Source organism: Sciurus vulgaris, assembly GCF_902686455.1.
Source record: "Sciurus vulgaris genome assembly, chromosome: 10".
In the NCBI taxonomy this organism is placed as follows: domain Eukaryota; kingdom Metazoa; phylum Chordata; class Mammalia; order Rodentia; family Sciuridae; genus Sciurus; species Sciurus vulgaris.
In genome coordinates this window covers 93,647,522-93,675,175 of record NC_136470.1, presented here as the reverse complement: position 1 = coordinate 93,675,175, position 27,654 = coordinate 93,647,522, and the positions used below count along the sequence as shown (strand labels likewise).

At 34.2% G+C, this 27,654-nt stretch overlaps 2 protein-coding genes across 3 annotated transcripts in view; one reads left to right on the top strand and one right to left on the bottom strand.

Moving 5' to 3' along the window:
* Nucleotides 1-14,052, top strand: part of ACTL6A (actin like 6A) — a 30,443-nt gene extending 16,391 nt beyond the window's left edge. Inside the window, exons 7-14 of the mRNA XM_079156370.1 lie at nucleotides 285-391; nucleotides 488-577; nucleotides 1,915-1,976; nucleotides 2,212-2,326; nucleotides 2,479-2,559; nucleotides 4,321-4,416; nucleotides 12,700-12,786; nucleotides 13,570-14,052. Of these exons, the coding sequence (XP_079012496.1) occupies nucleotides 285-391; nucleotides 488-577; nucleotides 1,915-1,976; nucleotides 2,212-2,326; nucleotides 2,479-2,559; nucleotides 4,321-4,416; nucleotides 12,700-12,786; nucleotides 13,570-13,650 (719 nt within the window). The 3' untranslated portion in view covers nucleotides 13,651-14,052. The remainder of the gene's footprint in view (nucleotides 1-284; nucleotides 392-487; nucleotides 578-1,914; nucleotides 1,977-2,211; nucleotides 2,327-2,478; nucleotides 2,560-4,320; nucleotides 4,417-12,699; nucleotides 12,787-13,569) is intronic.
* On the bottom strand, nucleotides 342-27,618 carry MRPL47 (mitochondrial ribosomal protein L47). 2 transcript variants are annotated; one of them, XM_079156377.1, is made up of 7 exons: nucleotides 27,460-27,618; nucleotides 24,999-25,150; nucleotides 24,212-24,272; nucleotides 21,935-22,031; nucleotides 16,925-17,055; nucleotides 15,735-15,830; nucleotides 342-516 (listed from the first exon to the last, which is right to left on the bottom strand). In XM_079156377.1, the coding sequence occupies exons 1-7, from the start codon at nucleotides 27,555-27,557 to the stop codon at nucleotides 465-467; spliced, it is 687 nt and encodes a 228-aa protein (XP_079012503.1). In that variant the 5' UTR covers nucleotides 27,558-27,618; the 3' UTR covers nucleotides 342-464. The 2 variants fall into 2 exon arrangements, with proteins under 2 accessions (XP_079012503.1, XP_079012502.1); XM_079156376.1 differs by lacking the exon at nucleotides 342-516 and adding an exon at nucleotides 14,607-14,885.
* Nucleotides 27,619-27,654: the final 36 nt, after the last annotated feature.

Sequence of the window (27,654 nt, the reverse complement as noted above, 5' to 3'; positions counted from 1 at the left end):
GGTTTTTATTTGTTTTTGTGTGTGTGCTAAGGATCCAATCCAGAGCTCACAAATGCTAGGCAGTTGGTGGACAGTGGTCCAGTGCTAAGTCCTGCCATAAGAATTTTTTAAAAAAATCTTTAGTATATATGTTTAAAACTTATGCCTGGTTTTACTTGTGCTTTGAAGGATAGTTCAGTAAATCCTCCTTGAAAAAACTATTCATATATAAGCACACACAGAAGAAATTTGTCCCTAGGAGTTGGGCTTATAGCTCTCTTAGCTTTGTTAAATCTGTGTCTCAGGCATTGTGAAATCCCCTCTTGCTGGAGATTTTATTACTATGCAGTGCAGAGAACTCTTCCAAGAAATGAACATAGAATTGATTCCTCCATATATGATTGCATCAAAAGTAAGTAAGGATTGAATTTTCCTTGTGAAATTTACCCCCAACTCATCACTCCTGTGTTATGGATTCTGTTAACTTAGCATATGCTCTTACCATCAGGAAGCAGTTCGTGAAGGATCTCCAGCAAACTGGAAAAGAAAAGAGAAGTTGCCACAGGTTACACGGTCCTGGCATAATTACATGTGTAACGTAAGTAACCCTATTCTCTCTCTTTTTTTTTGGGCGGGGGGCGGGGGTGCTGGGGATTGAACCCAGGGCCTTGTGCTTGCAAGGCAAGCACTCTACTGACTGAGCTATCTCCTCAGCCCCCCTATTCTCTTTACAAACACGTAAGGGCTGTAAATCTTTAAATAGAATATGGACACATTATATTTTCAAACTCTATTTTTTTTAACTATTTTTTTAGTTGTAGATGGACACAATACCTTTATTTTATTTTATTTATTTTTATGTGGTGCTGAGGATTGAACCCAGTGCCTCACACGTGCTAGGCAAGTACTCTACTACTGAGCTACAACCTCAGCCCAAAACTGTTTTTAATGATACTTCAAAAACAAACTGAAATTTTGAGTGTTGAGATACTTCCATATTAGCCAAATATCTACAAAACTATTATGTATTCATTTGAATTGCCAAGGTGAGACCTGGAAAGAATTTTGGTTTTAGGGTAGAAATAAATAATTTGCTATTCTGTATATTTTTTGGCTAAAATATAGTTTAAATATTTTTAGAGACCTGCTAGTATGGTTCAGTTACATTCTCTTTCTCAGTATTAATCAGCCATGTCAAAAGCAGGTGATTATTCATTGCAATGAACTGATGAAAGATTCTTTATCAAAAATTATCTCTGAACACATCATGTGATATGGATCTCTTATGAGAGAAGAGTTAATAAAACAATCTGTTACTCCACAGATCCATATTATAATAATTACTAAAAGTAAAAGAATGTGAAAGTCATATTTTACTGAGAGGTGTATCCTGATGTTTTTTTGCATCTGAAGATTGTATGTTTGTTTTGCAAAAGGAAAAATTGTGAAGATGATTAATAATTTGAACTAGATATTAGACAATAATTTTCCTTAGCAACACAGAGGTCATGAGTATTTTATAGCAAAATTTTTAACTTATTTTATACCATGTAGTCATTGAAAATTAATATAAGATATGATATATATACACATGGCTTTGTTAAGATAATGAAATCTTGCTCCTAAATTTAAGATTATTTTTAAGGAAAAAATGATCTTCTGAAACTAATTTAGTTATGCAGGACTGGTGCAAAGGTTCCTAGTTGTTTTTATCAGTTGTCATTATTCTAAAACATAACTTATAATATGGCTTCTTAAGGACTGAAGAGTCCTTGCTTAGTAGATTCATACTCTTGAAATGACTTACCCTCTCCAGAAATATGGTCTGATTTCATTCAGAAGAATATTTTAAATATAATGTTATATAAAAGTATAGATTGTAAAATAAATCTTAACCTTGTTTCTTGAGTTTTTGTTTTTTTTTTTAATCCATAGTGTGTTATCCAGGATTTTCAAGCATCAGTACTTCAAGTGTCAGACTCAACTTATGATGAACAGTAAGTTTTCTTATTTAAAAAGTGTATTTCCCAAATGAGGAAAGAATTTTTAGTATTAAAGAAAATTGTAGAATGTGGTTAACCAGTCTAACGGTATGACATTATGCTGAGGTAATACTTAATAATGTTTTAAAATATTCTTCAATTTCTTAAGAATTGATAATTCCATAGTAATTTATAATTTTGAAGAGGATTATCTTTGCTTTTTGTATAATATTGTTTATTGTATTTTCAGAGTAGCTGCCCAGATGCCTACTGTTCATTATGAATTCCCCAATGGCTACAACTGTGATTTTGGTGCAGAAAGGCTAAAAATTCCTGAAGGTTTATTTGACCCTTCCAATGTAAAGGTATAAAAACTTATTGCATAATTAACTTGACTTTTCTTGTATATGTAAAGCACTTGTGTAATTATATGGCCTGAATAAGACTAATAATTTGGGGGGGTATGCTTTACTGTATGAAGTTCTTTCATGTGAATATTTGTTTTCTTTTGTTCTAGGGGCTCTCAGGAAATACGATGTTAGGAGTCAGTCATGTTGTCACTACAAGTGTTGGAATGTGTGATATTGATATCAGACCAGTAAGTGCCTGTCTCCTGTTACAGTACAAGGGTATCTTTTAGAACAGTGAAATGCCTCCAGATCATTGTTAGGTTGGCAGCTTTGACCACTGACTTTAAAATCCATTTTATAATAGCATATGTAAATACTGTACTCTGTATTATTATTAACCATTTTTTGGTATTTGCCTGTAAGTTTGAAAAAAAAAAGAGATGAAATACTAGGAAAGAAAAAATGCAAAATTCTAGAGCTGTAGTGTCTCATATGGTAGCAATTGGTCACATGTGGCAAGTTGTATTAAATAAGCCATCATTCAGTTCTTCATTTGTATTAACATCAGTATAAATGTAGCTTGTGGCTGCTGCATTGGACAGTGCAGATACTCAGAACATTTCCATCATCAGAGAAAATTTCCTTGGACAGTGCTGCTCTACAGATTCCCTAAAATGTAGAAAATCAAATATATATTATGATTTTTCTTGCATATAGACCTGCTTCTATGCTTTTCAGGAGGGTGTGGTTTAAATTATGTAACTTATATAGAGTTTATTTTAGATAATCTTCATATTTTTTGCATTTTGACAAGTCTTAACTATACATTATATACTGTATTATTGATTATATACGATAGCAATTGTTAGATTGATTATAACTTATTATACCCTAGATTCAGTTTATAACATATACTGCCTTGATTTTCTTTTGAGTTACTTTGCTTAGAGCATGATGCTATTAGCTCAGGATGTATAAAAACTATTGTTCAAAAAAGGCTTTGGGGTTACTGACTGAAAATCATTCTTTATTTCAACTAGTGACCTCGCAGGCATATGCTCCTTGTAGAACAAAAGGAGTATAAGTTTGGAATTTTTTAGTGGAAATCCAAGGCCACTTATGAGATGGGGGAAAGCAATTAAAGTATATTCACTGTAAGAGTAATAACTTTCTGTGTTTAGTGAAATTTCTCTTTTATCTAATGTCGATTGCAATACATTCCATTTTCTGTTTCAAAATTTAGATGATTAAGTTATTTGGAATACATTTTTTTTAAGTGGGAACTTAGCCACTAAATAAAGCAGGTCAGTATTTAACTTTTTGGTGCATACATGCAAATGAGATATAAATGTACACCTTAAAAATAAGAATTTGTTTCGGAATCATCATAATGTATATTTTTAAAAAGCTTCACTGCTGGTTTTGATGTACATCCCTGCAAAAGAGAAAGATAGCAGTCTTTCGGCCAGGAATATTTCCAGGGTGCATCACTGTCCATCCATAATCACAAAATAATCTCATTGTCTAATTTTAAATATTCAGTATCATAACTTCCAGATGAGTATTCTAAGATGAAGTTATAAGGTGTACCTCTAACCAAATATTGGCAGCTGTCTGCCAAAAAGTTGATTTTTTAAATAATTTTTATGTTAGCATTTCTTAAACTTTAGTGTGTGAAAGTCACATGGGGAGTTTTTTAATGAACAATTATATGGAATATGGATTCCCAGAGGTTTTTATCTAATTGTTCCTAGGCATTGGTAGTCTAAAGCTCCCCGGGTGAGTTGAATGTGCAACTGGGATTAAGAACCACTGGTTGAACTTTAACTGCTTCTATATAGAAGTTTAAAAATTTAAAAACAGTAAGAGAAAATTATAGTGGAGGACCTGGCTTTATTTGTAGTCATATTTAAAATTGTTGAAAGTGTGAGTTCAGTCCCCAGCATCAAACAATAATAAAACTGTTGGAAATGTTTGGAACTAACTTATTTTTCTTATTTTTAACCTAGGGTCTTTATGGCAGTGTGATAGTGGCAGGAGGAAACACATTAATACAGAGTTTTACTGATAGGTTGAATAGAGAACTTTCTCAGAAAACTCCCCCAGTAAGTACTGTTGTTCTGCAGTGGTATTCTGTGATATGTGTGTTCACTGATGGTGTAATTTATAGTAAATGTTCATTTTTCAATAGGTAGGTGATATTTTGTGTGTGCCTGGAATGCTACTATGGTTTAAAGTTAGTATCTTTTTTTAACCAAAAGTTCTTAGATAACGTCTCTTGGTTACTCTTAAATTATTTAATCATTATTACTTCTTAACTTTATACTCAAGTATCAATAGTCTCTTAGGCACTAGGGACACAAATTATGGTTCCTGTCTATGAAGGGCTTAGTCTGCTAAGGTTAGACATGAAAAAAGTTAATGACTATATTGTGCTAAGTTCTTCAGTGTACCTGGAATCAGGTGCTCTTTGGAATACTGAGAAGCAAGTACTCTCTAGGAGTATCAGAGGAAAGCTTCATGAAGATGCTGATATTTGAATGAATAGAAGTTCAAGTTGTTGCTAATTTATGAAAGGACATATAGGTGGAGAGAATACCATGTGCATAAAGCAAAAAAAAATGATGGCATATTCCAGTAAATTTGAGTTTATGTCTGCATAGAAGTGGGGAAAGTGATATGACTGTAAAGATGAATGGTTTCTTAGTTTCCTAGGGTGGCTATCACAAAGTACCATAAATTGGCTTAAGACAACAGAAATTTTGGCTGGACCTGGTGGTGTAAGCCTATAATCCCGGTGATTCAGGAGGCTGAGGCAAGTGGATCTCAAGTTAAGGGCTAGGCTCAAAAATTTAGGGAGGCCCTAAGCAGTTCAGACTCTGTCTCAAAATAAAAGGGCTGGAGTTGTAACTCAGTGTTTACAACTAGAAGTTACCTAGAGGTAAATTGCCTAGAGGTTTAGTGCCCAGTCCAAAAAAAATGACAAAAAATTTATTTATTTATTTATTTTTATTGTAAACAAATGGGATACATGTTGTTTCTCTGTTTGTACATGGTGTAAAGGCATACCATTTGTGTAATCATAAATTTACATAGGGTAATGTTGTTTGATTCATTCTGTTATTTTTTCCCCTCCCGCCACCCCTCCCACCTCTTTTTTCCCTCTATACAGTCCTTCCTTCCTCCATTCTTGCCCCCCTCCCTAACCCTAACTCTAACCCTAACACTAACGCCTCCCTCCCCCCATTATGTGTCATCATCCACTTATTAGCGATATCATTTGTCCTTTGGTTTTTTGAGATTGGGTTATCTCACTTAGCATGATATTCTCCAATTTCATCCATTTGCCTGCAAATGCCATAATTTTCTCATTCTTTATGGATGAATAATATTCCATTGTATATATATACCACAGTTTCTTTATCCATTCATCAATTGAAGGACATCTAGGTTGGTTCCACAATCTGGCTATTGTGAATTGAGCAGCTATGAACATTGATGTGGCTGTATCTCTGTAGTATGCTGATTTTAAGTCCTTTGGGTATAGGCCAAGGAGTGGGATAGCTGGGTCAAATGGTGGGTCCATTCCAAGTTTTCTAAGGAATCTCCACACTGCTTTCCAGAGTGGCTGCACTAATTTGCAGCCCCACCAGCAATGTATGAGTGTATCTTTCTCCCCACATCCTCACCAACACCTGTTGTTGCTTGTATTCCTGATAATCGCCATTCTAATTGGGGTGAGATGGAATCTTAGGGTGGTTTTGATTTGCATTTCTCTTATTACTAGAGATGTTGAACATTTTTCCATATGTTTGTTGATAGCTTGTATATCTTCTTCTGTGAAGTGTCTATTCATTTCCTTAGCCCAGTTGTTGACTGGATTATTTGTATTCTTGGTGTAGAGTTTTTTGAGTTCTTTATAGATTCTGGAGATTAGTGCTCTATCTGAAGTATGAGTGGCAAAGATTTTCTCCCACTCTGTAGGCTCTCTTCACATTGCTGATAGTTTCCTTTGCTGAGAGGAAGCTTTTTAGTTTGAATCTATCCCAGTTGTTGATTCTTGCTTTTATTTCTTGTGCTATGGGAGTCCTGTTGAGGAAGTCTGGTCCTAAACCAACATGTTGAAGATTTGGACCTACTTTTTCTTCTATAATCTGCAGGGTCTCTGGTCTGATTCCCAGGTCCTTAATCCATTTTGAGTCGAGTTTCGTGCATGGTGAGAGATACGGGATTAGTTTCATCCTGTTGCATATGGATTTCCAATTCTCCCAGCACCATTTGTTGAAGAGGCTATCTTTTCTCCATTACATATTTTTGGCCCCTTTGTCTAGTATGAGAAAATTGTATTTATTTGGGTTTGCGTCCATGTCCTCTATTCTGTACCATTGATCTACCTGTCTATTTTGGTACCAATACCATGCCGTTTTTGTTACTATTGCTTTGTAGTAGAGTTGAAGATCTGGTATTGCTGAAATTCACTCTTCCTGCTAAGGATTGCTTTAGCTATTCTGGGTTTTTTATTCTTCCAGATGAATTTCATAATTGCTTGCTCTATTTCTGTAAGGTACATCAGTGGGATTTTAATTGGAATTGCATTGAATCTATATAGCACTTTAGGTAGTATGGCCATTTTGACAATATTAATTCTTCCTATCCAAGAACATGGGAGATCTTTCCATCTTCTAAGATTTTCTTTCATTTATTTCTTTAGTGTTCTGTAGTCTCATTGTAGAGGTCTTTCACCTCTTTTGTGAGATTGATTCCCAAGTATTTTATTTTTTTCGAGGCTATTGTGAATGGGGTAGTTTTCCTAATTATTCTTTCCAAAGATTCATCACTTATGTATAAAAATGCATTAGATTTCTGAGCATTGATCTTGTAACCTGCTACTTTACTGAATTCACTTATGAGTTCTAAAAGTTTTCTGGTGGAGTTTCCAGGTTCCTCTAAGTATATAATCATATCATCAGCAAATAGGGATAGTTTGAGTTCTTCTTTTCCTATTCCTATCTCTTTAATTTCTTTGGTCTGTCTAATTGCTCTGGCTAGAGTTTCAAGGACGATATTGAATAGCAGTGGTGAAAGAGGGCATCCCTGCCTTGTTCCAGTTTTTAGGGGGAATGCTTTCAGTTTTTCACCATTTAGAGTGATATTAGCCATGGGCTTAGCATAGATGGCCTTTACAATGTTAAGGAATGTTCCCACTATCCCTATTTTTTCTAGTGTTTTGAGCATGAAGGATGCTGCTATATTTTATTGAATGCTTTTTCTGCATCTATTGAAATAATCATGTGATTCTTAACTTTTAGTCTGTTGATATGGCGAATGACATTTATTGATTTCTGGATGTTGAACCAACCTTGCATCCCTGGGATAAAACCCACTTGATCGTGGTGCACTATCTTTTTAATATATTTTTGTATGCGCTTTGCTAAAATTTTGTTGAGAATTTTTGCGTCGATGTTCATTAAGGATATTGGTCTGAAATTTTCTTTCCTTGATGTGTCTCTGTCTGGTTTAGGTATCAGTGTGATATTGGCTTCATAGAATGAGTTTGGGAGGGTTCCCTCCTCTTCTATTTTATGGAATACTTTGAGAAGTATTGGAATGAGCTCTTCTTTAAAGGTTTTGTAGAACTCGGCTGAGAACCCATCTGGTCCCGGACTTTTCTTTGTTGGTAGGCTTTTGATGACTTCTTCTATTTCATTACTTGAAATTGGTGTATTTAAATTGTGTATGTCCTGCTCGTTCAGTTTAGGCAATTCATATGTCTCTAGAAACCTGTTGATGTCTTCGAAATTTTGTTTTGTTGGAGTATAGATTTTCAAAATAGCTTCTAATTATGTTTTGTATTTCAATCATGTCTGTTGTGATATTTCCTTGTTCATTCCGAATTTTGGTGATTTGGGTTTTCTCTCATCTTCTCTTTGTTAGTGTGGCTAAAGGTTTATCAGTTTTGTTTATTTTTTCAAAGAACCAACTATTTATTTTGTCAATTTTTTGTATTGTTTCTTTTGTTTCAATTTCGTTGATTTCAGCTCTGCGTTTAACTATTTCCTGTTTTCTACTACTTTTGGTGCTGGTCTGTTCTTCTTTTTCTAGGGCTTTGAGCTGTAGTGTTAGGTTGTTTATTTGTTGAGTTTTACTTCTTTTATTAAATGCGCTCCATGAAATAAATTTCCCTCTAAGTACTGCTTTCATAGTGTCCCAGAGATTTTGATATGATGTTTCTTTGTTCTCATTTACCTCTAAGAATTTTTTAATTTCCTTCCTAATATCTTCTGTTATCCATTCATCATATAATAGCATATTGTTTAATCTCCAGGTGTTGGAGTAGTTTCTGTTTTTTACTCTTCCATTTATTTCTAACTTCAATCCACTATGATCTGATAGAATACAAGGTAGTGTCTCTATCTTCTTATATTTGCTAACATTAGCTTTGTGGCATAATATATGGTCTATTTTAGAGAAGGATCCATGTGCTGCTGAGAAGAAAGTGTATTCGCTCTTGGTTGGATGGTATATTCTATAAATGTCCGTTAAGTCTAAATTATTGATTGTGTTATTGAGATCTATGGTTTCTTTGTTCAATTTTTGTCTGGAAGATCTGTCCAGTGGTGAGAGAGGCGTGTTAAAATCACCTAGTATTATTGTGTTATGGTCTATTTGGTTTCTGAAATAGAGAAGGATTTGTTTGACATACATGGATGAGCCACTGTTTGGGGCATAGATGATTATGATTGTTATGTCTTGCTGATTTATGCTTCCCTTAAGCAGTATGAAATGTCCTTCTTTATCCCTTCTGACTAACTTTGGCTTGAAGTCCACATTATCTGAAATGAGGATGGATACTCCAGCTTTTTTGCTGAGTCCATGTGCATGGTATGTTTTTCCCCTTCCTTTCACCTTTAGTCTATGGGTATCTTTTTCTATGAGGTGAGTCTCTTGCAGGCAACATATTGTTGGATCTTTTTAATCCAATCTGCCAATCTATGTCTTTTGATTGATGAATTCAGGCCATTAACATTCAGGGTTATTATTGAGATATGATTTGGTTTCCTGGTCATTTGGTTCATTTTTTTATTTTGTTTATTTATTTATTTATTTGACACGACTTGGTTCCTCCTTTATTTGACAATTCCTTTAAGATAATTCCTCCCTTTGCTGATTTTCTTCTTTGTTTTCATCTCTTCCTCATGGAATATTTTGCTGAGAATATTCTGTAATGCTGGCTTTCTTTTTGTAAATTCCTTTAGCTTTTATCATGGAAGGATTTTATTTCATCGTCAAATCGGAATGTAAGTTTTGCTGGGTATAAGATTCTTGGTTGGCATCCGTTTTCTTTCAGGGCTTGGTAAATGTTGTTCCAGGCCCTTCTAGCTTTTAGGGTCTGGATTGAAAAATCTGCTGATATCCGTATTGGTTTCCCCCTGAATGTAATTTGGTTCTTTTCTCTCACAGCCTTTAAAATTCTGTCTTTATTTTGCATGTTAGGTATTTTCATTATAATGTGCCTTGGTGTGGGTCTGTTGTAATTTTGTGTATTTGGAGTCCTATAAGCCTCTTGAATTTGATTTTCCATTTCATTCTTCAGATTTGGGAAATTTTCTGATAGTATTTCATTGAATAGATTGTTCATTCCTTTGGTTTGTTTCTCTAAGCCTTCCTCAATCCCAATAATTCTTAAATTTGGCCTTTTCATGATATCCCATAGTTCTTGGAGGTTCTGTTCATGATTTCTTACCATCTTCTCTGTTTGTTCAACTTTGTTCTCAAGGTTAAATATTTTGTCTTCAATGTCTGAGATTCTGTCTTCCAGGTGTTCTATCCTACTGGATATGCTTTCTATGGAGTTCTTAATTTGGTTTATTGTTTCCTTCATTTCAAGGATTTGTTTGGTTTTTTTCAATATCTCTCTTTATTGAAATGATCTTTTGCTTCCTGTATTTGCTCTTTTAACTGTCGATTGGTGCGATCATTCAATGCCTGCATTTGCTCTTTCATCTCATCATTCAGTGCCTGTAGTTGCTCTTTCAAATCATTGTTTGCTTCCCTGATTATTTTAATTATGTACATTCTGAACTCCTTTTCTATCATTTCTTCTGCCATGCTGTCATTGGGTTTTATTGATGTAACACCTAGATTTGTTTGGGGCATTTTCTTCCCTTGTTTTCTCATATTGTTCAGGTATCAGTGGACCGCTGAGATAGTGCAGATTTCCTCTATTGACTTATAATGTCCCTGAAGATTTCTAGTATATCCCCTCTTAGCCTTCAGTGGGCTGAAGTCTTGGAGGAAGTTGATAGTGCGGTACTCCACAAGGAACCTGCCTCTCTAGGGGTGGTGGCCTTCAGGTGGGGTATATTCCCTGGTAGTGGGCAGAGGTGCTTCCCTTTGTTGACCAATGGTCATCCAAAGGGGAACTAGGCTGTGGGCTGAGGCAAGGCCTGTTTGGGTCTGTGTCTCTGGTTTTACCGTCAAAAAATTTATTGTCTCACAGTTCTGGAGCCTAGAAATCTGAAATCATGTTGTCATCAGAGTCTACACTCTTCGTTAACTTCTGGTGGTTTGCCAGCAATCCATAGTTTATAGCTGCAGCACTTCTGTTCTCTTCTTAGAAGATAGTAGTCTCATTGGATTACAGGCGAACCCTACTACATTATGACTTCATCTTATATCTTAATTATTCCTGCAAAGAATTTATTTCCAAATTAGTTTATGTTCACAGGTTCTAGGGATTAGAACTTCAATGTATATTTTTGTGGGATACAATTTAACCCACAACAGATGGGCAGCAATTAATAAGATGGCAGCATTAATAAGAATGAGTAGTTTGGATTTTATTTAACAGTAACAACGAACGTAGTAAAATCTGGCAGTGGACTATGAGCTCATATGTATGTTTTTAAAAGATAACTGTGTGTTGTGATAACTTTTAAAAGGATAGACCCACCTGGTTTAAGAAGGTAAGTTACATGGTCTATCGATAACAATATAGGAATCATAAATTTAAAAAACTTCCATCAAGTGGTTTTTCTGCACTAATCATTGCTTTTAAGAAAAGAAGCTTCTAAGGAATTACTTAGGTCCTAATGACATCTATAGAATATATGTACTTACCAGTCTCTTGGCTTCTCATATAAAGGAATGTTTTGTATATGCCTTATCTTTATAATTAAAAGTGTTATTTGAATGTTGATATAGCTACAAGATTGACTACATTCTTAGAAATAGTCTGATATAGAACATGCCTGAAATATAGTACTAATCACTAGATTTCATACAAAGTTCCTGAATAATGAATACATACATAGATGGCCCAAGATTTGCTTAAGACTGGTTAGAAAATATTTTTGTCCTTTAATTACCTACTGTAATTAAAAATGAGCAAAATAACATAAATTCCATTCTTATAGATAAGAATTTTCCTCACCCACCTACATGTTCACCCCTCCTGCCCCTAGCACCCCTCCTATATCCCATGTTCTATACCCCTTCCTCTTCTTCCCCCATCTCTCTCACACACAGTTTATTTCATTTTGAAGACAATTCAAACCATGTTCTCATATATTGAATAACTGGAAGTTATCAACTTGAGAAGTATACTCAGAGGCAAATTCCTAGATAGGGGGAAAAATCTTTCCATACAGGTGAGATGGGGGTAATAACTGAACCACAGAATTATTAAGTTAGTGTGAGTTTAAAACAGAAGAATTGATTTGTAAGGGGAACAGTATGAATAGAAAACTTACCTGAGATCTGATGATTGCTTTTTGATTTGGAAGGGTCAGGGTAAACTAAGGAAGGATATGAATGCATGAAAACTTGGAAAGGGGAGCAGGTTGAGATAATTATACTTGGTGTTGGATGAAATAATATATGGAGGACTTAGCATAGTACCTTATTTATGTTAAGTATGTTTTTCTATTATAGGTTATAAATTGTGAATGCTGTCCTTTCAGTATGCACTTTTCTAAAGTTCATGCATTTGATTTTATCACATATTGCACATTAAAAGCCACAAAGTACATATTAAAATATTTGTATGAAGTAGTCTAACCTATGCCTACTATTAACCTATTTCATAATTATCATTTTTTAAAAAAATATTTTGTTTTAGTTGTAGGTGGACACGATACCTTTATTTTATTTTTATGTGGTGCTGAGGATCGAACCCAGGGCCTCATGCATGCTAGGCAAGTGCTCTACCACTGAGCCACAACCCCAGCCCAGAATTACCATGTTTAATCAGTTTGAACCACAGAAAGCCATTAAAAGTTGTCAAAGTTAGGAGAAAAAAAAAAAAAAAAAACGTTGTCAGAGTTGAATTCCCTGAGTAAACTGTTTTGATGTTTTGATGGTTGTAATGCTAATTCTTCCCTCTCTAGAGTATGCGGTTGAAATTGATTGCAAATAACACAACGGTGGAACGAAGGTTTAGTTCATGGATTGGTGGCTCCATTTTAGCTTCTTTGGTGAGTAGATAAGCTACTTCGCAAATTTAGATTCTTACTGAATTAATTAAATGTAGTACTGAAAATACCAAGTTTCACAAAAATACTAAAAATAATTCCAGTTCTTCATTTCTTTGCACTTTATAACTATCAAATGAGTGGAAGACCCATTAAGAATGTTTTATATGTTCTAACAGAATGCCTCTTTGCCTTACTAATTTGTTTCCCCTCTCAAACAGAGGTAGAAATATTGAAATATCCATGCCTCTTATAATAATAATCCTTGTTGGCACCAGTGAAGCATTTAAAAGTAAATCATTCCTTCTTAAAGTTCCAGTTGTTCCCATGTCTGTTGATGAGGTATAGGAAGTTAAGGAAGTTAGGAGTTGGCCCTCTGAGTAAATGAAGTTGTGGAGCTGGGTTTTGGACTGGTTTCTGCCTTGAGTCAGGAGGTGAAGTCCTTGTACTTTTCCAGATCCTAGCCTTGGGAGGATTTCCCCTTTACCTCAGTCCAGCTGAGTAACTCACTAAGTACACAGGTCTTTCGGTGATTTCTATTATTGCCTTAATTTGGCAGCAGGTCATTACCAGCGATACCCTCGTCTTCCTTGACAGCCATTTTCTAAGCCCTACACAGATTCACGGGTATAAAAGGATTTAATATTCTTTATAACCTGAAAGGTAAGGTTACATAGTGTCTTGGGATGGGTCCTTCTTCAAAGTTTAAGAGTTGTTAAAACAAAGATATTAAAAGTAAAAGGTACTTTTCATTAAGAAGGCACAATATTTCTTTCCATTTTACAGGGTACCTTTCAGCAGATGTGGATTTCCAAACAAGAATATGAAGAAGGAGGGAAGCAATGTGTAGAAAGGAAATGTCCTTGAAAGAGAGTTCCCAACCTCTCACCTTCCTGTGTCACCTTACGTTTCATAGCTTTAGTATACTCAGGAAAAAATGACCATCTTTTGTAGAATGTTTATACATTTTTGCATATTTCAATTTCCACTTAAATTTTTTAAGGCTTTAACTAGCTCTATAAATTAAAATGAGTTTGTGCTTTCCTTGAAATGCACTTATTCTTATTACAAGCATTTTATAATTTTGTATAAATGTCTATTTTCTCTAAATATTTTGCTTTCAGTAAAATGCTTTCCAACTCTGTTTAGTATATTAATTACCAGTGGATGGTGGAATTGCTTTTTATTGACTAGTAAAAGTTACTGCCTATGCTTTTTACCTCAGGCTTGCAAATTTAAATAAAAATTACTAGCCATTTCAGAAATATTTCTGGACTGTTGTGTGCTGTGACTTGCTACTTTTAAATAACAAAGGTATTTAATCATTTTTTAAAAATATTTTTAGTTGTAGATGGATACAATATTTTTATTTATTTTTATGTGGTGCTGAGGATCGAACCCAGTGCCTCACACATTTAGGCGAACACTCTACCACTGAGCTACAACCCCAGCCCCTTAATCATTATTTTGAGTGAAAGTATTCACTGTTTATTAACAATAGTACCCATATCCCCTTCGTTTCCTATTCTTAGTAATATTAAATATATTATCTAGGGCTGGGAATATGGCTCAGTTGGTAGAGTGCTTGCCTTGTAAGCACAAGGCCCTGGGTTCAATCCCCAGCACCGCAAAAAAAAAAATTATATATATATATATATATATATATATAATCTAAATTCCAGATACTATCTTATTGCCTTCCTTTGGCACTTCCACACACTCTAAGATAAGCAGGTGATATTAAAGCCTCCTTAGATGTTAGTATTTATTTCAATCTGAACTTTATGCTGTAGTTTTTAAAAATCTTGTAAGAGACAGACCACTTTCAGAATTTGCATGCCATGTTTTTAACCCCTCAGAACAACTGATAAGTCATTTGATCAAAAGCACAATTTCTTTATAATAAACCACTTAACATATATTTACTTTTAGACTATTATACAAGAAAGACAAATGGTAAATTAACAGGTCAGACATTTTAGACAGAACTTGACTTCTGAGCTTCAGAAAGATGAGGGAACTTTTCTTGAAGACGTTTTTCTTTCTTTTTCTCTAAACTTTGCTTTCTTGCTTTGAGGCGGGCTTGTTTCTCAATCCTCAGTCTAGAATAATAAAAGCATAACTAATTTATATAAAACTATTTGTTGCTTAATAATATCAAAATATGTCCAAGTCAATTATGTAAAAGCTTCAGTCATGCCAGTCTCTGTATTTGGTATTTTACTTATATTGTTAAACTTATAGTAATCACTATAAACCTATACAAGTCAAGAGATAAATATGAAATCAAAATCATCTATAGGGTTGGGGTTGTAGCTTGGTGGAGCGCTTGCCTAGACCTGTGAGGTACTGGGTTTGACCCTCAGCACCACATAAAAATAAATAAAGGTTATGCGTCCATCTACAACTAAAATTATTTTTTAAAAAATCATCTATAACCCTATACCAACTACCCTCCCTATTTTATAACTGGAAAGAATGTCCAGATCTTATAAGCCTGGAACAGATGAGGCCTGAAGTTCAATTCTAATAGGCTCTCTATTTTTAAAACACTGTAATTTTATTGAGTACACTGGATTTTTCACATCCTGAGACTTGGGAGAATTCCAGATTTTCAAATAGCCTTCTCCCTAGCTTATCATCTTCCCTACAAACAGAATAAAATCATGCTAAAGGATGACACTTAGGCACTGATTAGACTTAACCATTCTCTAAAAGAGTCTGTCCCCACACATTAGCGTTCCAGGGAATTAGGCATTTGTGCTTCAGCAAAATTTTGCTGATCTGTAGGGTCACTTGGGAGTCATCAAAATTGGTGAGATTACATATATGACTAATCTTTCTATTTTTTTCCACAATGAATAGGTTACTGATATAATATAACAAATTAAGACAAAGTTTGATATATATTAACTGATACAAAGATGTAATTTCAAGGTATTTGTACTCACCTCACAAAATGATCCACATAAGGCATTGCAAAGAATCGTTTCTTATTGTATCTTTTGTTTAGGTGCCAAGGGATAGGCCACTGCTTGAACTTGTGCCTGTCAAGAAAACAAGTTACTGTTTTATAGAAAACATTTAATGTATTTTCACTTTACTAATTTTCTAACTTTTCCTAGTCTCAAATAAATTAATCCAAATAAAAATTAGAAAATAAGTATTTTTTGGTTTTTGTTTTAAAGCAGTGCTGGGGATTAAATATAGAACCTCAAGCATGGTAAATAAGTGCTCTACCACTGAGCTATACTCCATCCCTAGCAAGCTTTTAGTTGTTTTGACAATTTCTTTTTTTTTGCATTGAATTAGATCAGACAATACAGCTATTCTCCTAAATTTGGCTTCCATTATCACAAACTCCCTTAAAACAACTTGTCAAGAGTAGGTGCATAATATTGTATTAATTTCAAGAGCACAGGAAGGTCTAATAACCACCCAAAATGCATTCTCTTTGCTGCCTAATGTTTAAAATACTACTAAGAAAGCTTCATTTTGGCTGCTCTACCCAAATATAAATAAACTCCAGAGGAGAGGGTTATTTGCTGTGGGCCAATTATTTATAACTCAGTGTGAATATTATTAGATCCTTTCCCAAAGGATGACAAAATTCTGTATGTAGTAGAGAAAAGGAGGAATAAACATCAACTGTTTCATAATTTGGCCTAGGGATTATTTTGACAGCAATAATAGCAAACTGAAACTGATTTCTGTGACCTTATTCCTCAAGAACTTTTTTTGTTGCAAGTAATTAATGGATAAAGAGGGCAATGGTGTGTCCTGAAATTAGCTCTAAGAGTCTCATAACTTAAAATGATATGTATATATGTTCATGTTTCTGGATCAAGGATCCATAACTTTCAAAAAAATTCTTAAAAGGTCTCATGATTAACAAAAGCTAAGAACCAATGTTATAAAGAACCTATACATAAATGACAATTGTGGGAAGGAGATAGTTGAGCTGGTATTGGTTTTATCAAAGTGACCTACATTCATATCCTAGTCTGGGACCTCATCTTACATAAGCTAAATCTGATACATCTCCAGTGGTGAGAGTTAATATTATTAAAAGATAGTGGAGAGCAAATGAGGTATGGGATCTCCATTCTCATCTTGGATGATCACAATGTAATCTATGTACCAGATGATTCTTCCAAAGATGTCTCTTCTCCAAGCACCAGGTCTAGCTCTTTCCTGACCAGTCTGAAGAAGCCTCAATGCATCTTCTCTTTCCTGGACAACTTTATCTAATGCATCCATGGAATCAACCACCTGACAAGAAATCAGAAAAAGATTCAATTTCAGCCAATCACCTACAAGAGAATTCCAAAAAAAGAGAACATATAAAGACCACGGATACATAAAGTCTATGATAAATGTTTTTATCAACGAACCATTGTCAAGTACTTCCTAAAAACATTTTTGTACATGGGTGTCTATAATATCACTTTCTATAATTATAAAATTTCATTTAAATAAAAATTTAGTTCAGATTTCCATGTATTAGTTTTGTCTGGAGTGGGATACACTTTTATAAATTCCTTTTGAAGACCCAATTTAACTCATGCTATTTTAAAACTCTGTGAACTAATAACAGTTCATTATTTTTATTATACTAAAAAACACATTTTAGCCTGGACAGATCATTGTTTCCTTCACATGCTTACACCACTATTTTGGTCTATTTTGTAGCTGTTACTAGTACAGGGAAAGGGAGAGTGATTTTAAAGATTAACCAGGATTCATAAAGACAATACTAGAATGTCTGCTTATTTTAAGATTTCTATTGTGTGATTTCTAATGTACATAACATACTGGTAGAATAATACGTATTTAAAAATAAAGATTCATATACTGGAGATAGTGAAGTCACACGAGCCAAACTTGTTCATATTTCTAAATAATGTGCCATTTTTACATGGGTATGTGTGTGTATCACCCTTGAACATCATAACACATGTCAAATACTGCAAATACATACTTGTTTCTTTTAAAAATCCTCAAAAGGAAGATTGGATTATATGAAGATAATCCCACAGTTTAGTATAATACTTGAATATGAAAGCTACTCATTTCAGCTTCGAACCTGTTTATTTAGCCAACACTCAGCACTATTTTCAACTTCACTCAAGGTCTCAGAATAGCTGAATTTACGTTTTCCCAACTATACGAATTTCTACAAAATTCTTGGTATGAGATGGTTAAAAAAAATCCTATTTTGAAGATAGATGAACTTAGGAGAGGGAAGGAAACATGCTGGTAAGGGCCTATACAAATCTCTCAAACCTTCAGGAATCTTTAGTAAATCTGGCTACTGACTGACTATGGTAGGGCTTGAGGCTCCAAACTCAAATCTAATGAAATGAAAGTAAATGGCTACCAAGTCCACAGAGTTAAAACCCAAATGTTCACACCAACAGATGAGAAGGATAATCAGAAGTACAGGTTAAGCATCATGTCAATGTTCAAAAAGTTTCAGATTTGGGATAAGGAATGCTAAAAAAGTAGTGTGTGCAAATAGTCCCAAACCCAAAACACTATGAAATCTGAAATATTTCAGGTTCCAAGCATTTCCTAAAGGATAAGCTTATCAATGAGCATCAATTGAGTACTCAAATAAGTCAACTTCAAAGAACCTTCTTTTCTAATTTGTTTCCCAGAGCCATGAGTGTCAGCTGAGAGAATATGAAAGTAATGGGGTGATGTTCCACAATAAGAGTCTATACTACTTCTTACAGTCAGAAATTAAATTTAGAGAGTAACACTTGAAACTTTTTTTTTAAAGTCTAAAAATATAATTGTAACATTAAAATCAGCCTTTATTATTTACTTTGTTCCAGTATTTCAAACACAGAGGGACTAACATAATATATATTTGTGTGACTCCCAGGTCCTGACACTCTTGAAGAGAAGCAGCACACGGTCTGGGTCTTTTATCTCAATGTGTACTTCATTGCTTTAGTCACAATCGTAGCAAACTACTCTGCCAGAATTCAAAGACTCCCTCTCAAATTCAATGGTCTTCTATAAACAAAATTTGTAATGTTTTAGCGGTATCAACCCAGTTCAACCCAGTGATAATATGTCCCAGTTATAATTCTCATGTTTCTCTTTTACTTTCCTAAACAGTTCCAAATTGTCAGTTTATATCTTATATTGAGAATATTTTTTAATTTTGCATAACAAAGTTTCCTTAGTAATCTATCTAGGAAACACTAGGAACACGAAATATATTTGAGTTTGAAAAAAATTATGGTTACTTTCAGCTTAATTTTTATTATTTTGGATTCTACGAATTGAGAAAATACAGTACATATGACTTACTGAGCTGAAGGTTCATCTCTGTAGTACATACTTAAAGCAGTGTGAGGCATAACCTGTTACTGAAGTTCAAAAGTCTTAACAACAGCATTATTCTAGCAAAAGCATTTTCATCAAATAATGTGTTATTTATAAAGCATCCTTACTTGTCAATGCACTTAGAAGAGTTGGTAAAACATAAACTTCCTTCACGGCAGAGTTAGCAAATGTAGATGAACATAAATGACTTTACTTTCTAAATGTTACATAGCAATGAGGGCACCTACCCTGTATCTTAGTCTACAATTATATAAAAGAAATCAGGTTTCTCTGTAAGTGGCTAATTCCATGGCTGGGGTAGGTTAATACCAAACAAACCCTTTGCTGTGCCTCATGTCCACTTGCTGGCATAAGGACGTAGCACCCATATTGAAAGAATTTACATCAACTAAATATAGGATGATGTTATTAAGGGATTATATATAACTCATTCAATAAAATTGGAATCCATGACTCCCCACTGATGGTAATAAATGAAAAAAGACAAAAGCAAAGACAAAAAGCCTTTCCTTACAGAAGAAAGCCAACTATAAAATGTAGAATGAGTCACAGGATTAGAAAACCACTATTTAGCAAATATAATAATAATTGGTTCAGATAAGAATCATCAATGGATACTAAACTAGTGAGTGAAGTTGAGGAGTTATAGGATATTTACATGATCTTAAAAGCATTTCCTAACAAGATACTTACTTAGGTACAAAGAAAAAATAATGGAGAAACCTGAAGGATATACCCTAATCCAACTTACTAATGCTAACATCATCAGTAACAACAAATTAACATTCTGATCTGATGCACAACAAAGAATACAGTAGCACTTCAATCCTATCATGAGAAATATTAGATGAACCCAAATAGAGGGCTGGATTATACTCTTCCATAATGTCAATATCATATATTTTTTAAAACTTCTGTTTAATGAAGTTTCTTTAGTAGTGTGTCACAAAACACTAGGAACACTAGAAAGACAGACACTCAGATTAAACACACAAAACTAGAAAATCCAGGATTTTGTTATTGTTTATTATCGGGATGTTGTCGGGACATTTGGTAAAATCTGAATAAGATTTATACATTATATAGATTATATGATTATATAATGTTAATTTCCTGATCTAAAATTATATATTTATATACACTGTTGAGCTTTTTGGAAACATATTAAGTTTTTATGGATTAAAGGGACATCACATATACAACTTAAACAGTTGAGAAAAGATAGTGTATAGAGAGATGCAGGAGGCAGAAAAGAATAACAGAAATATGGCAAAATATTCACATGTGGAACATGGGTAAAGGGTATAAAAGAATTCATTGTACTGTTTATGTAACTTTTCTCTAAGACTAATATGTCAAAATAAAGTTAACAAAAATGTTATGTAGCTCAACTTTCACTAAGCTAGAAAACCCTCTCCATAATTAGGTAAATAACTAAGGTTTTATTCCATATTTTTTTTATTTTCTCCAAGGATACTATGTCCTTCCCTCTTAAAGTCAGTGTGGCAATCATGGCTGGGGCAGATGGAAAAAAGAAACTAAAGTAGCTAAGGTTCTGCAACAAGATTAAAATTGTTAAAAAACCGAATTCTGTTTCTCAGGACACAGAGGAATCAATAATGTTTGACCTTGAAAGCAATCTAGGAAAAAAACTTACAAATCTAAGTAAAACACAAAATTTCTACATAGAAAATACGTATTTTAAACACACAAAAAAGGAGGCAGGTCTACATATACTGATATAGAAAGAAATCCACAGGTAGGTGAAAAGTTCAAGTTTCAGGAGATAATATGCAGTATAACCAAATTTGTGTATATAAAAATAATTAGTCTACATAAAAATAATTATTCTATACGTCTATATTTCTATAAGTATACTTACAGAAGTATAGACTAATTTTGAGGGATAAATAAGAAACATCTAAAATTTATTACTCCTGAGAGTGCAGTAGGAATACAGAGAGTTTTCTCTTAATGATGAAGAAAATCTAATTAAGAAGATAACTGGGGCTGGGGTTGTGGCTCAGTGGTAGAGTATTTACGGTAGCACATGTGAGGCACTGGGTTTAATCCTCAGCACCACGTAAAAGTAAGTAAATCAAATAAAGGTATTTTTTAAAAAGGCTTAAATTCTTAAAAAAAAAAAAAAAAAAAAAAGTTGACTTTTTCACAACCACCTGAATATACTTAATACTAACTGAACTGTTTACTAAATAATGGTTAAGATGTCAGATTTCATGTTATGTGTTTTTTACCCTAGTAAAATTAACATATTTTTAAAAAATTGATCTAATTGGTAAGAAAGTGGCCAAACCAGAAATAAATGGAAATGTAAAGTGGTATACCTACTTTTTTTTTTATTTCTTGGGGTGGTGGGAATTGAACCCAGAGCCTCAGGCCAGGCTAAGCCTATGCTCTGCCACTGTGCAGCTGCTTCAGCACACAATTCAACTGTTTCCTATGATGTTAGACAGAGGTTTACCATATGACCCAACAATTTCACTCCTACAGATCTTCTCAAGAGAAATAAAAATATACATCCACCCATATGTCAGGGATTGCAGGCAGGATTGGGGCATGACTGGAGATGGGCACAAGATTTCTTTCTGGGGTGACAGAAATGTTCTAAAATGAGCTAGTTGTATTGGTTGCACAACTCTGTCAGTTTACTGAAAATCATGCAGAAAAAGGAAAAAAAATGTATCTATTTGAAAAGAAACAGAGGACTCATGTACTCACTCCTTTTAGATTTTACCCTGCACTTCAGTGTCAAGCCTCACACAAGTCTTACCTTTTCTAATCGTTCTGGACTTGGCATAGGCAATCTCTGCCTCTTGGCCTCCTGCTGGAGAGTTAGAAGCATGTTTCTTTCTTTCAGTAGGACATACCTACACCAAGAAACACAAAACCTGTGATGATATTCTATGATGGTTGTGACTTCTGATATCAGAATTAATGATCTATATTTCAAAGTTCTTTAGAAATCTCAATACATAAAATATCTGTGAGCAGTCCTTTATACAGAGCTCTATCTTTGCTTATTCATTTGTTCACTAAAGCTTCCATGTGCCACGTATTATATTAAATGATAGAAGAGTTTAAAAAAAGCCTAAAATACAGTCTCTACAGAGAAGGAAAATGGAAGATAAATAACATTTATGGAGCACATTTACTATTATATGTCAGGCAGCAAGTTAAGCATTTTTTTTACAGTATTTCATTTCATTCTCAAAATAACCTTTTGAGGTTGGTCACTATCCCTGTTTCCCCATTCCTAAATGAAGTACTAAGTTTGAGAGAAATAACATATTCTGGGTCACATGGCTAACTTCACATTCAAATATTCTGGGTCACATAGATAATTCTGTATTCAAATCTGTGTACAAAACCCATTCTGTTTTTAAATTAATTTTTATTGGTGCATTATAATTATATATAATAGTGGGATTCATTGTGACATATTCATACATGCATATAACATAATTTGGTCAATTTAATTCCCTAGTACCACCTTCGATCTCCTCTCCTGTCCCCCTGAGTCCCCTTCCTATAATCTATTGGTCTCCCTTCTATTCTCATTAGGGTTCCCCCATTCCACACATACTTTTTAAACCTACTCTATTGTTATTATACTATGCTACTTCTGAGATCGTAATGTGATGTGAGTTGTGGGAAAGACAACAAGTTATCAGAATAAAAAATAGCAGCAGATAAGACCTGGAAAAGGCTTCATAGAGGAGATAGGATTTGTAAGTGTGGAAAGCAGAGCAAAGCAACCAAAATTAAAGGTACTGAAGCAGCAGAACTAAGAAGTGGGAAGGGCTTTGAGACCATATCTGTTCATGAAACAGAGTTAGTGCCAGTTAGTCGTGGTGACTTACATCTGTAATCCCCGTGACTTGGGAGGCATAGGGAGCAGGATCACAAGTTCAAGGCCAGCCTCAGCAATTTAGCAAGGTCCTGAGCAACTTAGTGAGAGCCCCCCTCTCAATATAAAAAATTAAAAGGGCTTTGGGATGCAGCTCAGTGGGGTTCGATCCTCAGTAACCTCACTCCCCTCCACCAAAAAAAAAAATCAAAGTTGGAAGAAAATTAAGGAAATGTGGACGTGCTGAAAATAAGCCAAAGGAATCTGGGCACCTCAAACTATGGAAGTAGGTAATCGGGGGGAAGGCATAGCACGGATTGTTTAATTTCAGCCACAATGAATATTAAAATAGTCCTATCTATCCCTTTACTGATAACCCACAATAACAGTGCTTAATACCACTTATTTTTCTGTAATAAATATATAATAAGCATTTTAAAGGCCTACTAGAGTGCCTAGGTAGGTAGATAACAATTATGAGTTAAGTGGGCTGAATGAAAGGACAATTAGGAAGATTAGGGAAGGTGGTATGCATTGTTCCATCTAGAAGGGACAGAAGGGACACTTGCTGCACAGACCAGCCAGTTGTTGCCATGTAGGAATTCAGGGACAATGTTGCCAGATCACAGATCTGATCAATCAAAACTTTATTTTTTGTGTGAAATTTCCCAATTTTAAAAGTAACTAAGGCTTAAACAAAATACCTTTAGGCTAAATAGTCAGTTTAAAAGGAAACCTTTTCTTAAATCCTCTGAACCCTCTCAATTTCATTAGGAGAACCTGCCTGAAAAATTCACCTAAATTCCCAATTAATGCACCCTCCAAAACAAAACCACAAGCAAGTAGGCTAAAGAAGCCACATTGTTATTATAAAAAAGGTAATGAAAACAGAAGTCTAAATGTGACCAAGTATTTGCCATTTCATTTTATTAGTTTACAGAATATGCTAGTATAAAGGTTATTAGTAAGACTGTTAGCAGTTAACAGTAAAATTTCTAAACCCCCAACTACATGAGACCTGTGATAGATTTGTCTTAAAATAATCTGTCACATTTAAAAAATCTCCCATGATCTTATATATCATATATATCATTTAGAGTACTGTCACTTTACTCAATTTCTTATATCAGATAGATGTACCTCACTGTTATACTGTAAATGTTCCAAACAGCAAGATATTAGTGTATTCAGTATACTTACCAAAGCTTATGTAAATCTTCATTACTTTTGTTCCTTAACTGCTGACAAGTCCAAGCAGCTCCTATTAAAATGACAAATTCAGAACATGAAATAATGCTTCTAGCTAAGTGTCCTTGGCAAATTACTTATTCTCTCAAAACCTGTTTCCTTACTGTAAAATATGCAACACTGTGACATACCATTAGAATTCAATTAGATAACAATTTGAAAATATTAGTAACATGACTGGCAAAAGCATTCAGAAATTTTTATTTTATTTATTTATTTGTTTTTGGGTTCTGAGGATTTAATCCACTGAGCTACATTCCTCAGTCATTTGTATTTAACTATTTATTTTGAGACAGGGTCTTAATAAGTTGCTTAAGGTCTCACTAAGTTGCTGAGACTGGCTTTGAACTTGCGATCCTTCCATCTCAGCCTCCCATGTTGCTGGGATTAGAGTCGTGTGCCACCATGTCTGGCCTCAGAAATTTTTAGCATCAGTATGAGATATATTTTCAGACCCTGATATCAAAACATTTTATGTAACTGCAAATTAATTTTTAATTATTACTAAAGAATGGAATCTAAAGCCTTGAACTTCACTTTAGTTAATACTTTTAACCTACTCCTCTTCTAAACCTTTTGCCTACTAAGGAATAATTGACTCTATTATTTTGATGACCTTTTAAATTTTCTCTTGTGAGTAGTCCAAAGGAAACATCTAATTCCTAAACTGAATAAATAATCCTAGAATAATGGAAGGTTCATTAAATCCATTTAATATTGACCAACCCAAATATCTTACCAGATTTTACTTTTTCTTCTCCCCAATTCTTTGGATCATCAAAAAATTCTTCCAGTCCTTTCCTTGACAATGTGGTATGAAGGAATCTACACTGGAAAAAGGAAGTGATATTTGGCACATTCTTAGGTAGTAAACTAAAAGAAAACCTGCAACTAAACAAATAGAAACAAGTGATTAGAGTTTTGCAATACCTGAATCTTATAAGCAATAAACAATCAAATCATTTCCACACTATGATGCTAAAAAACCTATCTGGGAATTCAGCACCATAGGCGGTAAACTTTTAAGATGCTTCAGAAAGTATTTTTTGATATTGCATTGTACACATTGCTACCCTAGAATTTCCAAAGTATATTTAAACAACTGTATTTTGTTTTGTTTTGTTTTTTTCTCCCCCCTGAGGGGCTGGAGGTTGAAACCAGGGTCCTTGCGCATGCTATGTGAGTGCTCTCTAACATGAACAATTTCTTTAGCTCCACAACTGTATTTTAAGGTAACATTTTTAGGTCTTTCATCCATTGTGGTAAGTGGGTTTTTCTGGAAATAAAAATATTTTAAAGGCTGATTTTGCAACAAGTATCAAGGACCCCAAATTTTTCCTATTTTAACTCAGTAATTCTTTTAGAAATATTAACTAAGTGAATGACCATAGATGGGAATTTGCAAATTAAAATGTCTATTAAATTATTATATGTGCTGGGGGTTTAGTTCAGTGGTAGAGTACTTGCTTAGCACACAGGAGGTCCTGGGTCCCATCCCTAACACTAGAAAACAAAAAAAATAGAATAACAGCTAAAAAAGTATTATGCTTCATATGATAAACTATTATGCAGTAATTTAAAAAGAAACTAGTAAAATGTAACTTAAGTGTTGATTTTCTACCAAGAATACTTAACTTGAACCTACTCATGAGCCAACAATCAGATAGATCCAAATGGTGGGATATTCTAAAAAAGCTAATCATCAAAAAATGTCAATTTCAAAGAGGAAAAAAGGAAATGTATCGAATTAAAGAAGACTAAAAAGACACAGCAATTTGTGCAATAAAGGATCTTTCATTGGATCCTGAATCTAAAAGAAAAAAAGGTAATTTGGACAATTTTAATTCAGACCATAGACTAGGTAAGAGTAGTATAATAATGATAGTACATTAATTAAATTTCCTGAGTTTGATCATTGTATTGTGGTAATGTAATGTGTTTGTTTCTTAGCGGATACATGCCAACATGCCATGATGTTTGAAATCTGACATACCTAAAATAGTTCAAAATAAAAAGATAATATAATATAAAGAAAATGTGACTAAAGGTTAATGATTAACATAGGTGAAGAGTATATGATTAGTCTTTGTACTACTCCAACAACTTATCTGTTGGTTTAAATTTTTTTAAGAAAAAAATAGGGAAAACAATGGTAATTAACAAAAATTGTACATGTAAATGTGATCCTAACTTAATTTAAAAATTATATGCATAGCTATGCAAAGTGAAAAAGAATAGATGGAATAGATCTGTTCATGTCTGAGTAGCAGAACTGTAGTTGGTTTTAATTTTATCCTTCATAATGTTTTACCTCATTTTCTCAAAAGTGTCTGTAAATAAGCAGATATTCATTTCATAATAGTGAAAAATATAATTTTTGTTTCCTTTTTAAGGAAAAAGAATGAAGAAGAGATAATTGATCCAAGTTTGCCACTCTAATCAAGTTACACCTTCTGAAACTCTACAAAAAAATTTTTTTAATTGCTTATTTCTGAGTTTTATGTATGGAATATCAGCAGCACAAATCAGATGCTCAACTGTGCATTCAATAACAAATGCATTGCTTCCTTAAAAAAAAAAACACCCTGATACACTCTATTTATAAAATTCAACTCACGATACACAAATGTCAATGAAAGGGAGGGAAACAGACACCTAAAGTAAAAAAAAAAAAAAAGAAAGAAAGAAAAGTGTTTTTTCCCCTCTGAGATAAGGAACACCACTTGTGGGATGTTCCTTTCTCAGTCTTGTAGAGTGACTATCCACTGGTTTGGCTACTTTCATTATTTAATATTTGCTGAACGATCTCTTTGTGATAGAATGTAAATATACAAAGACCCCTTCTTCTAGGGATCCAAAGCTGGCATAGCATTCAATGCCATAGCAAAAAGCTCCTCAGCGAAGTTTTTCCCAGCGTACCAAGAGGATGCTTCTGTACCTCTAGGTTTACGTTAACAAACTCAGGGCATCTACAAGCACCATATACTACCAGGTCCACAGCAAGCAGCGATAAAATATTTGAGGGGGTAAGGGGAATGTCAGAGATGAGCTTTTCCTCTAAGACCCCACTCCTCCTGGAGGTGGGATCTGGCTCTTCCATCTAAACGACCTTTCGCTCCGTGATCTATTCTCGGCATCTGGGCAACCAAACAACACCAAAAGTTTAAGCAGTGGACAAACCTACTCCTCACATCACTTACCCTGTGCTAGCGGGGACCTTCGGAGTCACTAACGACCCGGAAATCTTCAGTACCGCCGAGACTCTTCTCCAGATAAAGGCTATATTGGCCGCAGCCATTTTTTCGCATAATTAAGCAGCCGTGTTTCCGCCAACAATGTCGTCACTTCCGTTATCTCACGCTGACCGGATGTGGAGAACAGGAATAGGCCCTTGC